Source organism: Rhineura floridana, chromosome 6 (genome assembly GCF_030035675.1).
Source record: "Rhineura floridana isolate rRhiFlo1 chromosome 6, rRhiFlo1.hap2, whole genome shotgun sequence".
In the NCBI taxonomy this organism is placed as follows: domain Eukaryota; kingdom Metazoa; phylum Chordata; class Lepidosauria; order Squamata; family Rhineuridae; genus Rhineura; species Rhineura floridana.
Genome location: NC_084485.1, coordinates 103,966,087 through 103,980,853, shown reverse-complemented (window position 1 = coordinate 103,980,853; position 14,767 = coordinate 103,966,087). Strand labels below are relative to the sequence as shown.

The window sequence follows — 14,767 nt, the reverse complement described above, 5'->3', positions numbered from 1 at the left end:
CCCCACGGTACAACTGCCAGGGGGCTGATAGACAAACACCCAATGCTATTCTTTAAAAATGACCCTGGATATCATACAGATACAGCTATCTGCATGATGTGCTTCAGCTTGTACTCCTCTTTTGAGCCTGGAAACTCGCATTATAAAATGGATTCTCTTAATGTGCTTTATTGCTTGTATTAATATTCCTAGCTCTGTTTAATACATCTTAGTTTCTATTTATAGCATCCAATCCAATGTTCCCATCCGAGGGATGCTTGGTTTGAGCAATGAAAGAGAAAACAAAAAGGCAAACAGAATAAAACTTTAATCAAATTAAAACTTGTATGACATTTTCCCACTACTTGCTGTTGTGGCTCTGCATTTTATAGTCCCTTGGATAAGGTAGGCCTTAACTTCAATAAATCAAATCAAATAGTCAATTCCTACTTTGGCTCAGTCTTCTCCCAAAAAAAGGGTCTGTGACCCTCCTGGGAAACATGAAGTAGAAGGGGCATGATTGGAGCTTGAGATTGATAGACAAACGGTCAAGGAATACCTAATCACTTTGAATGAGTTCAAATCACCAGGGCCCGATAAACTGTATCCTAGAGTATTGGCTGAAGAACTCTCAGAACTGCTGTCTATTCTCTTTGTGAAATCATGGGGGACTGGTGAAGTGCCGGATGACTGGAGGAGAGCTAATGTTGTCCCTATCTTCAAAAAGGAGGAGCCGGGGAAACCAGTCAGCCTAACATCAATCCCTGAAAAAATTCTGGAGCAGATTATAAAGCAGTCAGTCTGTAAGCACCTTGAAAACACTGCAGGGATTACTAGGAGCCAACATGGATTTATGAAGAACAAATCCTGCCAAACTAATCTTATCTTGTGTTTTGATCGGGTAACCTCCCTAGTAGACTGTGGGAATGCTGTGGACATAATATATCTTGACTTCAGCAAAGTTTTTCACAAAGTGCCCCATGATATGCGTATTAGCAAGCTAGCTAAATGTGGGCTGGATGGAACAACTATCAGGTGAGAATCGTAGAGAATCGTAGAGAATCATACTCAAAGAGTGCTTATCAATGGTACCTTCTCAAACTGGATGGAAGTAGCGAGTGGGGTACCACAGGGCTCGATATTGGACCCAGTGCTCTTCAACATTTTTATTAATGACTTGGATGAGGGAGTACAGAGCATGCTTATCAAATTTGCACATGATACAAAATTGGGGAGCACAGCTAATACCATGGAAGACAGAAAGAAAATTCAAAGGGACCTTGATAGGCTGGAGCATTGGGCTGAAAACAACAGAATGAAATTCAACAGGGATAAATGTAAAGTTCTACACTTAGGAAAAAGAAACCATATGCACAGTTATAAGATGGGGGATACTTGGCTCAGCAATACGACATCTGAGAAGGATCTTGGAATTGTTGTTGATTACAAGCTGAATATGAGCCAACAGTGCAATGTGGCAAATGCTGCATTAACAGAAGTATAGTTTCCAAATTGCGTGAAGTATTAGTTCCCCTCTATTCAGCACTGGTTAGGCCTCATCTTGAGTACTGTGTCTAGTTCCAGTCTCCACACTTCAAGAAAGTTGTAGACAAATTGGAACAGGTTCAGACGAGGGCAACAAGGATGATCAGGGGACTGGAAACAAAGCCCTATGAGGAGAGACTGAAAGAACTGAGTATGTTTAGCCTGGAGAAGAGAAGAGTGAGGGGAGATATGATAGCACTTTTGAAGTACATGAAAGGTTGTCATACAGAGGAGGGCTGAGATCTCTTCTCGATGGTCCCAGAGTGCAGGACACGGAAAAATAGGCTCCAGTTGCAGGAAGCCAGATTTCGACTGGACATCAGGAAAAACTTCCTAACTGTTAGAGCCATACAACAATGGAACCAATCACCTAGAGAGGTAGTGGGCTCTCTGACACTGGAGGCATTCAAGAGGCAGCTGGACAGTCATCTGCTGGGAATCCTTTGATTTGGATTCCTGCATTGAGCAGGAGGTTGGACTTGATGGCCTTATAGCCCCCTTCCTACTATTCTATGATCTATAATCTCTCTTAGAGCAGCTTTTTAAACAGGAGGCCATGGTGTCCATAATATTGGTCTTTCTGATGCACATAAGATGAGGGATTGCATGACATTTGCCTCAGACCACGTGTGTGACTTAGACTACAGCTCCTATCATTCCTAGAATTGGCTGTGTGGGCAGGGGCTGATGGGAGTTGTGACCCTCCAGATATAGATGGACTTCAGGTTAGCTACTCCTGCCCTAGTAGTAAAAGGAAAGAGCCATTTATTTTGTAGGCTTTGCGGAATTAAAATACATGTCTGCTGGCACTGACTGCTTGTAGTTAACCTAGGAGAATAAAATATTAGGCCAGCAATAAAATATTATCCAGCAAAAACTTGACAGATCAATATACATTCAATAGGTAGAGAGCACCTCAATTCTGAACCACAGATTGAATCTAGTCATTTAAATCTTTTGTAGGCCATTTCCCCATAAATTCAAAGTAGATTATATGCAGAAGACACACACACACGTACACATGGTCCTAAACATCTTTACTGGAAAGTAAGGTCCTGTGGTTTTATTGGGACATACTCATATGCAAGTATGTGTAGAAGTGTTACCAAACTATATAAAATTACCAAGAAATAATAGCACCCACTAAGTTCAAGTTAACTGTTAAGTACTATGAGCTGAGTGAGTTGGGAGTTAGTGGTTTATTGATTCTTTCTACAAAGAGAGAGACTTGAAATTTAGGCTAGTGATGAGAGAGTTTAGGAAGATAAATTAGCTTGCTTATTCTGATCCTGCTGTTGGTTAGTGTAATGAAGCGGAAGCCCATTGTATGTATTCATTTGGTAGTGATAGCTCTGCACAGAAGGGGGTAATTGAACAGAAAAGCAGAATGCTCTTGGAGCATGGGAGTAGTTGACATCACATGAGGTCACTAGGCTTCAAGTTTTAATCAGAGTAGACAATGTGTAATTCAGATTTTCCTAAAAGACCCATTGGAGTGTGAAACAAGGATCAAGGAAATACCAATGGAGCTGTAAAAAAAACAAAATGAGGCAAAACTCCTGCTGCAGATACTATTTAATTGTTGAGTTGAGAGCCTGTGGTGTCTGTAGATTAACTAGTACTTAAATAAGCCATAACAGTTCATGTTGCACTATTGGAGCAAACACTAATTTTTTCCAGTGATCGCAAGTTACGGTTTCCAGAAAGGTGTCTTGAGGCAAAACTGCAGCTGCCTAATTCTACAGTTGCGTTATAACCTTGGCTGTAGTCATTTGGATTGTAGCAAAGGTTGGAGGGGCCTGGTCAAAAGGACCTTCCTGAACTCCCATTCCAGGGAAGCTATGGACTTCTGGTCACAAGAATTTCACATACACACTGACCATAAAAAGGTTATTTTTCTCCCTGCTATCACAAACCACTTCAAGACTAAGCTAGGATAGATGAGGGTCTGAATTACACATAGCTCATTGTAAACTGTCTGTATTATGCTGTTGGGACTAGGTGTGGAATGCCAAACACTTCACTCCCAGTCAAGTTGCATAAAAGCATAGATTTGGAAAGGAGTTGGGAAGACACAGCTTTCTCAAGGAAAGCAAACAGTGTTTCCCAGCTGCTGTGACGGCCCCCAAGCACACATCATGGGGGCCACGAATCACTGTAGCACAGCTTGGCTGAGGAGGATAAAGTGCTAGAGCGTTTTGTGGAAGAGCTGTCTGCAATACCCTAAATACATTGGTGCAGGCTAGGGCAAATGTATGTCCAAATGGAACCCTTGCTACATTCATTTCAAGAAAGCACATCATAAAGACCATTATTAGGGGGAACAAGAATTTTGTTGCACATGTTTACATGTGATACTTGAAACTGGTTACTACTGCGAACATACCCAGGTTCAGGCAAATAAACTGAGTCTTGTATGCTACTTTTTGGGCAACTCTTCTAGCGAACATGGCCTTCCCATGAGAAGAATTTGACATTAAGTTCCTGAGAGACCTATTTTCTGGCTATGAAGATACATGCCTGGAGTACGGAGGTATTGAAGAGTCTGATATCACTGGTTGCTCTTTAGCCATTATTGTGTGATTAGGAATGTCAGTTATGTGGCCCACAGTAGGGAGGACTAGAAAGAGGGCCTGTAGATGGCATGGACACCCATGGATAGTGTACTATAGTGTGACTGTGCATGCACACTGCACACATCCCCATGGGGCTTCTCAGTCTGGATTGTTCTGCATATCAGGCCTCCAGGTGATTTTAACTATAAGTGTTGTATTCTCTCTCTCTCCCCCCCCCCCCTTACATGAGTAAATATGAAGCTGTTCCATTATACGGCTAAAAGTAACAATGTATGCTTGGGGGACATCACTACAGTGGGAGCTAAATCTGCACCTTGCCTGTAGTCACCCCAGTGTATGGGATATGGGTTAGGCTCATTCCTCAACAATTGTGCCCCAACATCCATAGACCAGTCCATACAGCAGGTGCACTTTCTAGCCACTGCTCTGCAATTACATAAGCATCACCTTATAAAGTTATTGACCGCTACTCATGTCTTTGTGGTTTCACCGTGATACGACCATGTTTGTTCTGACTCATCAAATGGACTCACAACTTGACACCAGCCATTTCTTATACTACAATATTCATCCAGTGAACTGAAGCTCGACAAGGGTGGATTGATGCTCAGGAATAACCTCCTACAGAACAGACCAAGAAAAGAATGTGACAGGACACCACTTGTTGCCATCAACAGCTCTCGGGTAAAGTGACTCCAACACATCAAAGATCGACAATCCCTCCTGTACAATTATACTTCATTTTCTTAGGCCTTGGGCGATAGCCTTGTTCGTGCTTAAAAACAGTCCTATAACCTAGAACAGCTATCCAGCTACAACAGGCACTACAACCACACCCTGCAACAAATCTGGGTGCCAACTCTGCCCCTTCAGTTCCTCTGGCAACACCAGTACAGGAGCTGATAATATCAGCTGCAACATCAATATTTCATTCACCTACTGATCTTCCAATGTAGTATGGTGTCATCTACCAACAGTGCCTTTTGGTGTTCTATATAGAACAAACAGGCCAATCCTTATGCAGAGGAATCAATGGACCCAAATCTCACATCAGGAAGGTCAGTATTCATAAACCAGTAGAGAGCATTTCAATCTTCAGGGTACTCTGCCACTACTCGTAAGATGGTCATACTTGAACAGAATATTTTTTTTCAAAGAGAGGCTTCAACGTGAAACTTCTGAATGACAATCAAGAAGTTCAGCTGTTTCCATTTGGGTCTCAATGGGGACAATGTTTTTCGTTCCCACTACAGATGTTAATTAACTCAGCATTGCCAAGTTAATTGTTTTATCACTTGTCACTGCTTTTATAGTAAATGGTTGCTTATTTTGCATACATTCTGGCTCTGATTGAGTTGTTGCCATCTGTACATATCCTCTGACCCCACTGCCTGAAACTCCCTCCTCTGCAACTGAAGATTACACTCCATATATCTGATGAAGTCAACTCTGCTCTAAAAGAAAACTTAAGCTATAAGAAACTGTTAGTCTTTAAGCTGCGAAAAGATTCTGTTGATTTTTCTGCCACAATTAATACTGCTACGTCTCTGGAACTTTCTCCAGTAAACATTCCACTTAAACTGAGGATTCCAGTGGGGTAAGACAGATCCCAGGATAGAGGACACGGTCAGGAAAAAGGAGAAACTGTATGTCTTTCCTTCCTTTCCAAGAGGAAAACAAGTACAATTGAAGAATATTTAAGATATTTGCTAACTAGTTGCTGAACAGAATGACTATAAATTCAATAAACTGGAAAGGTTGTACCATTTAGTGCTCTCTGGCATTATGTATCTTGCTCTTATTAACTGAACAACCTAAAGTTTTCATTCTGAACAATATACTGAAGGGGAAACATTGGGGGTATTCAGTGCTAGTCCTAGTGAGAAAAGACCCCTTGTAGTTAATGGGCATGACTAACTTAAGTTCATTAATTGCAGTGGGCCTATTCTGAGTAGGACTTAGTTGAATATAATCCATTTGGTTTTGTTCAAATAATCATGCCAGAGATATAAAAACACCAGAAAGCAAGTGGAAGTGAATAGTTCCACCTCTCTGATTTGTCATTCTGCGTTTTAAAAGACATCTGATTCAAACTTAAACAGACTCATCCCTGGCCTTTTCTTCCACCCACTTTGCTTTTAATTTTTTTATTGCCCAACAAATCCCCCAACATCTAAAGGCAAATTACAGCCACCATTCTGCATGAATGGCTTTAATTCAAGCCATACTCTTTAAGAAGAGCCAGACATTCCAGACACGCTCTTCAGATAAAAACCCTGTGAGGTCTTTGTGTTTCGAGTAGGCAGTTCTCAATTAAACAAATGCTGTTCTACAAAAAAAATGGTAACTCCCCCCCCTTCTTCCCCTGTTCTCCATGAACTTAGAATGACTTTAGAAAATGTCCTGTCTTAACTTTAAAACTTGCATTTGTGGCCCATAGTACCTTCCCAAGGAAAGCTAACGGCTGTTAAGAAGGGGTAACTTACGTACTGTACTTGATTACTTGTCAGGGTTGGCACAGCAGACAAGCCTCCCTACTTGGCTTGGTTTACAGGGCTGGCTTCCATCCCATTCAGTAGAAAAGAAGCGTTGAACCGAGTGGAAAGGTGAGGAGCCATAGCCAAGCCAGCGAATGGGATTGCAAAGTGGGATGTGAAACAAAGCTAGTGAGAAGAGAGTGCTGTGCTCAGCTTTCATGCCAACCTGGACCTAACCATTTCATTAGACACCATTTTTTGGCATTGTTGTTGCATATTAGGTAGTCACAATGGTTGGATGTCTTAACAAGAAAAGCATGAACTTAGAAACAACCAGACTGGTATTTTAAAGGTCGGTGGTTTCATTGGGGGCAGGCTGGAGGAAGAGGTTGGTAAGAATTGGAATCTGGTTCCTAGTCCTTTGTTATTTATTTTATTTATTTTTATTTATTAATTTAGACAATTGATATACCACTTATATTTAAATGAAACTCTAAGCAGTGTACAGCATAAGTTAACACATCTTAAACAGCAAATACAACCCCCCCACACTACAATCCACAATCTATAAAGCACAACTAATAACTGAACAGACCATCCTCTTTAGGAGCAACACTTAGTATAAACATTACACATGAAAATCAGCTACAAAAAAGTACAAGAAAAAATCATAACATAATGCAATGAACAAAATACCCTCTAGCCTTCAAGAAAAAAATAGCAGTCAAGTAAACAAAATACGTTCAACCTTATTAAACCACTCAGGCAACAATAGCTCTGTCAGGAGAATAGGGTCTCCCAACAACTTTTAGCACCCTTCACAAATTACAGCTCCCAGGATTCTTTGAGGGAAGCCATGACTGTTTAAAGTGGAATGATAGTGGAATAAATGTACGGTGTGAATGTGGCCACACTCACATTAATCAAACATATCAACATTCTAAACCAATGCACTCAGACTTAACTAGTTTAGCACACCTCGAATCACACTCTGCAAGCACTCCCACAATTCAGTCTCGCACCCAAACAACACACTCACATGTCCACACCCTGAGAACTAGTCAAATCTAAGTACATTTATACAAACAAGCAACAACACACATACACACTACATAAAACATTCATAGCAAGTACTCCTTGTCTTTCACTCAAGGAGACAGAAACTATCCCCAACAGGCTCTCGCCTTAAAAAAACAATTCATGGACATCCCTCCCCTCAGCTCCTTCTCCCCTCCCCCCATGTCAGAGATAATTTTTTTTTGAGAAGGTGCAGGAAAAAACATGTTCTTAATCGTCTATCCCTGCATATTTAAAATTAAATCTAGAGGAATTGACATACACTCCAGAATGGGAGTCTTAGTAGAATACTCTTCTGCTGTGGTTTAATTTGCTTGTGACATTTAAAATCTTGTCCAGTACTGTGTGGTCGGCTGACAGGCTGCAGATCTTTGCTTCTGAAGTAGTTATTTGATCCGTAGGGTTGTGGCTAAATACTGGGAGTCTTTGCTTGTTCTTTTTCTGTCCATCATTCTGAACAAAACAGAAGGTAAGAAATAACGCAACTCTGTTAGACAGGCCTCCACAAATCTGTGGTTGCAGATTCCCTCCCAAGTTCCCTCCCAATTGCAGATAACTGGGGGGGAGGGATGTTCTCCCATTGTGCTGTCCTCTGGGGCTTTGGCCTCATGCTGCTTCTGCCTGTTGCACAGCTCAGCACTGCACAAGACCCTTTCCGTAGCCTGATGTGTGGCAGAGGACTTGGTTGGGGGTAAATATCAGTGGCACCCAATAAAGGGCTGGCTCCTGAGCCAAGCTGAAATCGGTGGATCCTAGTACATGGAAATTTGTCTGTATTACAATATATTTGATGCAATGAAGCTTTCAGTGATTTAGCTTCAAATGTTCATTGAGCAAAACAGAATAACTCTCTGGTGGACCAGAGGCGCAAGAATATGCTTTCATTTGGTTCATTGGAGCAGGTCATTGCTTGATGTGCTGGATTAAGAGGCTCATATGACCAGCTAATTGGCCATAGTTACTGATACAAATATGTGCTCCATGGGACAAAACAAAAGGCAGGATGTGTGGAGCCATTCACTGCCTCTGACTTGTTGAAAGCCATGTGGCCATCTATACATCTCTAATCCTGTTCTGAAAGATCTATGACTAGCATAGGTTCAGTAGTATTTTGATTTTTTTATGGCCATGCTTTTCACACTGGGAGCATGACCTGGCACAGAACGTTTACGGTGGCTCCTTCATGCAAATATTCAAAATACATCCATACTGTAGAACTAATTTTGTGTTGAGCACAGAGCAGTATGTGTTAATTCAGACAGACATGTTATTTTATTTTATTCATTAATTTTGCTCTATCCTATCCTTCACTGAATCATAATCTCAGAGTGGGTTACAAAATCATATAAAACTGCATTAAACTGCATAGCGTTAAAATATCTGAAACATTAGTTAAAACCAGTTCACTTGTACTCAGAGCAATAAAATTCACAACTGATACACTGTACAGCTGAAATGGAAATGGACTGCCTTCAAGTCAATTCTGACTTATGGCGTCCCTATGAATAGGGTTTTCATGGTAAGTGGTATTCAGAGGGGGTTTACCATTGCCTTCCTCTGAGGCTGAGAGGCAGTGACTGGCCCAAGGTTACCCAGTGAGCTTCATGGCTGTGTAGGGATTCGAACCCTGGTCTCCCAGGTCGTAGCCCCAGCACCTTAACCACTACACCACACTGGCTCTCTAGGTGGGCTTAATCCTTGTAAAACCTTGGGTAAATATGTTTGCAGAAGCACCCTAATGAGAAGTAACATTGACAAGTTTTGCATTCTTAAAGCTATTATCCCTGCATCAGTGGAGTTGAAAGAAAAAAGTATCATCCATATCCTAAGAATGTGCACCTTGATTTTAAATGTAGTATTTGGGAGTAATGTACATCCACACAATGTACTTAGAATTGGGAATTGTTCTTTGCAAGCCTTGGGCAGTGCTTTGCCAATCATTACCTGACATCATTGTGCTGTCTCTCAGATTTGGCTCACCAGGAATGAGGGAAAAAATCCAGGTAAATGCAGGGGGGGAAATCGCATGGTGTTTCCCCCCTCCAGTTCCCCCCCTCCACTCCCCCCCCACTGGAAAAGAAACAAAGGGAAAACCAACCCCCCCCAAGAGTTTTCCAGAATTTTGTCAGGCCTTCATCTCTCTAGGTGGGGAAGATAAGGATCTGGCCTGTTGGCCAGGTCAGAGTCCCCGCACCTGCCCAGGCAGAAGTAAATGTCTCATTACAGCAAGTAGTCATGCCTCTGCTCTAAAAGAGGCAATTCCAAAAGAACCACTCCTAAGGAAGACAACTTTAGATCAAACTGTGCTGAGCAATTATCAACCAGTCACCAATTCCCCTTTTTTGGGCAACGTGATTGAAAGACTAGTAGTGGCAAAACTACAGACATTTTTGGGAGATAGCAATTATCTTGACTCATTTCAGTCTGGCTGAAGGCCTGGTTTTGGGACTGAATCGCCCTTTGGAAATCTGATTCTTTACCTTTATTGCAAGATGGACAGAGGGAATGTGACCCTATTGCTGCTACTGAGGAGATACCTCTCAGCAGCTTTTGGTACCATCAACCATGGTATCCTCTTAGATTGGCTCTTTCACATGGGAATTGGTGGCACTGTGTTTCATTGGTTATGTTCTTACCTACATGACTGTTCATAGAGAATGGCTGTTGGCCCCCTGGCATTTGTGCTGCCAGGTCCTTCAGGGTACCATCTGTCCCCAGTGCTTTTTAATGTCTACTTGAAGCTGTTGGTAGTCATTGTTAGTAGATTTGGAGCATGGTGTCACTAGCATGCTGACGATGCTCTGCTTCTGCATAACATTGTCAGTAGGTGAGGCTATGTAAGTCCTGGGCCAATGTCCGGAGTCAGTGATGGACTGGATGGGGGCCAGTAAATTGAAGCTGAGTCCTGGTAAGGCAAGCCCTGTTGGTGAATAGTCCCCAAGTTCAGGAAATTGGCAGGTTGCCTGTACTTGAGAGGGTTGCACTCTCCCAGAAGGAGCAGGTACATAGCTTGGGAGTACTCTTAGATCCATCACTGTCACTGAAGGCACAGGTGTCCTCAGCGGCTAAGAGTGCTTTCTTCCAGCTTCACCTGTTATGTCCTTTATAGTCATTCCTGGTCAGGGATAGCTCGGCCACAGTGGCACAGACCTTGATAACCTCTAGATTGGACAAGTGAAAAATACTCTTCTTGGGGCTACCCTTGTGGTTGGTTTGGAAACTTCAGCTAGTGCAGAATGGTATGGCTTGGCTTTTGGCCACAGCAACTCCATTTCAGCCCATTACAGCAGTGCTGAAAGCTCTGCACTGGCTGCCAGTACATTACTGAGCTGAGTTCAAAGTGTTACTGTTAGTGTATAGAGCCCCAAATGGCCTAGGACCAGATTAGCTGTTGGGCTGCTCTGTCCCTTTTACACTGGTCAGATCACTGCCATCATCCAGAGGAGCCCTCCTGACTGTCTCACAGTTATCCCATATTTGTTTAGTTCTAAGAAAACTAAGACTTTTAGCATAGTGGCGGCAGTACTTTGGAACACTGTTCCTGTTGAACTTAGATGGGCGACTATAATTTTGATATTTCGTCATATGCTGAAAATGTTTTTGTTTTGCCAGGCATTTTCAGAGAATTAATTCAGTGCTGTTCATTTCATCTGTATTTTATAATTGGATACTGCTCTAATGTTTTTACTGTAGATCACCGTGATATTTTGTTATGAGTGGGTGGTTTGGGAATACTATTACAAATAAGTAAGTATCTCTGTCTCTTATTAGCACTTTCAGAGGTATGGCTGCTGTGATGTTCAGAAAAAGTATGCGACACAGTCTCCCAAGAGGAGGAGCTGTAGGTCAGCAAAATGGCATATGCTTTGCATGCAGAAGGTCCCAGGCTCAGTTCCTGTGATCTCTGTAATCGCAGAACTCGGAAAGATTCCCTGGATTGGAGTTACCATTGTAGACAATACTGATCGAGATGGACTGATGGTCTGACCCACTATAAGGCAGCTTCCTATATTCCTTCCAAGTTCCATTCCAGAATATAAGCATGTTCTAGACTGCTGTTCTCCTAGAACTTGCTCCTTTCAAATGACACCACCAAAAAGACCAAGCCTTGAAATGATGCACTATTTCTCTTTGTATATGTTTTATGTGGTATGCTTATCTAAGGGAGGCATGAGGAACCCTTTTCAGCCTGAGCGCCACATTCTCTTCTGAACAACCTTCCGAGGGCCACATGCCAGTGGTAGGCAGGGCCAGAAGCAAACGTGAGCAGAGCAGTGACTCTACATTTTGCCTTTGGGATGCTAGTTTCTACACGCCCCTCTCTGTCCTCCATCCAGGCAAGCAAGAGTTATTATCAGGGTTCTAGGATGTGTTCCAGTCAGGCAAAACACTCGAAGGACAAAGCAGGGCCAATGAGGGGTGTGGCCTGGGGAAAATGCCATTTGGCCCGTGGGTCTGAGGTTCCCAGTGAGAAAACAAGGATAGTTTTCAGTCTCGCCTTTCTCCCACTTTCACATCATTGCATTATTTCCTCTCATATCACTAGCTTTGCTACAGGCCCTTACATGAGATCAACTAAATTTTCAGCTTGGGATTTTGCCAATCACTACATAATAGATTTGCAGATGTTAAAAGTGTTATGTCCTTTTCTCTCCCCCCCACCCCAGCTCCAAGTCCCACTACATCTGTGGCCTACATGGCAATAAAGTGCATTGACGTCCGGAAAAACCACCACAGGACCAAATGGTTTATGCCCTGGGGACCTAATCCGTGTGAAAAGATCAGAGACTTTGATGAAGCGATGAACAGCCAAATAGAAGCCAACGACATTGTGTTTTCAGTTCATGTGCCACTCCCCAACAAGGAGATGAGCCCCTGGTTCCAGTTCATGGTCTACATTTTGCACATCGACATTGCTTTCAAGATTGACAACCAAATTAGTAAGTACCTGGAAACATTATTAATGTGGTAACTGTAAGAGTGATGTTGAGTGGGTGGGCAGATTGAGTTGTTTTTTGACAGGGTGCGAAGGAGAACAACGCAAAATATTCTTCTGCTTGTGTTACGGCTACACAAATGTTACACCTAGGACACCTTCATTCACCCATTTGCTGGCTTGGGGCAAGTCCTATCCCCACATTGGCTCCATTGTGACTAGTGAACTTGCAGTGAGCCAGGGCTTTTTTTTAACGGGCAGCCAGACTGAAAAAGGGTGGTTATGAGGGAAATGGGCGATTCAAAAATTCAAGTAATGCAAAAGTTTTATTATGTTCGGTAGAGCCAGTGTGGCATAGTGGTTAGAGAGTTGGACTATGACCTGGGAGACCAGGGTTCGAATCCCTACACAGCCATGAAGTTCACTGGGTGACCTTGGGCCAGTCACTGCCTCTCAGCCTCAGAGGAAGGCAATGGTAAACTACCTCTGAATACCGCTTACCATGAAAACCCTATTTGTAGGGTAGCCATAAGTCGAGATTGACTTGAAGGCAATCCATTTCCACTTTCAGTGTAAAAAGTGACTGATGACAATGTGAAAAGTAAATTAAGTAGTCCATGCTGTCCTAGAATGCCAGACTGTGATCAAACATACCTGTGATGTTTCTTTATGTCCCTGGGATTTCACCTCTTGATTCCCCATACCTGGAACAGGAAAGCCTCCTGGGAAGTCTGCCTCAGCCTGGGTCAGATATGCCCTCTGAACCCCAAGCTTCAGCCCCACCACCTTTTCTTCCCAAAGGTGACCACTGGTGTGGACTGTCAGTATAATTGGTATAGATATAGAATAGGACCCTGATTTGGTAGCACATGTGACCAAGCTGACACACAGGATTTTAAAACAAACAAACAAACTTCATTATTTGCAAGATGTTAAATGTTGATAATTATTAAGATGATGTTGTCCCTATTCTACCTACCTATCCTGCCCCTCTACCACAATAAAACCTCTCTCAACACCGCAGCCCCACTATCTAGATGTTCACTTCACAATCCCTAATCCTGTCTTCTCCAAGTCAATTTGCTATCTAACTCTAACTGTCAAAACCAACTGCTTTTCAAAACCCACTCAGAACTCTCTCACACACCCTCTCCCACCTGTCAGACTTGCATCATCCATGCCTCCTAGCATTCCATTAACTCTTTCCTACCTGAATACTAATCAAAACAATTTCCAACATACCAAGTCTGATTTCGTTATATACCCATTTATCTTCTCCCTGTTAAAGATGCTCCCTGTAGACTCCACTGCAATGGTTAGAGTTTATGATGTCTCTTGTGTGAAGCTTGACTATAAAATTATTCCCAGTTCTGAAGATTTTTATCTACTCTGTCTTCTAAATGTCATGGAATGTAACTCTAAGGAAGAAAACGTTTATGCACACATGAGGAAAATGCACGGGTGTATTGTATCGGCATGCAATTTGCGCACAAATTACAGTCGCATACCACTTGACAGTTGTAAATTTTCCTTTAAACAACAAACAAGGAGGCAGCTCCTCTCCTCTCCAGCGTATGCTTATGCTATTGGAAAGGATTATGGGTAGAATTATGAAGAGATCAAAGGGCACCTCATCTTTTCTTTTGAAGCGGTAAGACGAATGGGAAACCTGTGGCTCTCCAAATGTTGCTGAACTACAGCTGCCATAATTCCTGAACATTAGCCATGCTGGCTGGGGCTGATGGGAGCTAACGCCCAGCAATATCTAGAGAGCCATGGGTTCCTCATCCCTGCACTTTGTTTTAGGATGTGTTAATGCTCCCCCCTTTCCTTCGCAAAGGTTTCTGCAAGGGCAATATCAAGCAGAAAAGCCTCTCCCCTCTTTCAGATGTAGTGCCACCTATTGTGGTATTATGAGATCATTTAAAAAACATAATCTGAATTTAGCAATGTGGTTGAATTTGGGCTCCTTCCTTTGAGGTTAGGAATAGTCCACTGCTCACATTTTTAATAAGATTGCATTATGATGTACTGCTGTGAAAATTACTCTGAAGTCTATGCTTGTGGAAGCCATTGTTATAGAGCTGTTGGTGATGTGTTTTTGAACAATTCTAGCATATGTGACTGCAACGCTGTATGTAGTTTCCTTAAAATATCAATGGTGGGTGCCTAGAGCC

At 42.4% G+C, this 14,767-nt stretch overlaps 1 protein-coding gene across 2 annotated transcripts in view; it reads left to right on the top strand.

Annotated features, from left to right (window-relative positions):
• Nucleotides 1-14,767, top strand: part of WLS (Wnt ligand secretion mediator) — a 75,158-nt gene that overhangs the window by 19,998 nt on the left and 40,393 nt on the right. For both annotated transcript variants that reach the window (XM_061633392.1, XM_061633393.1), the window contains exon 2: nucleotides 12,322-12,594. In XM_061633392.1, coding sequence (XP_061489376.1) covers nucleotides 12,322-12,594 — 273 coding nt within the window. The remainder of the gene's footprint in view (nucleotides 1-12,321; nucleotides 12,595-14,767) is intronic.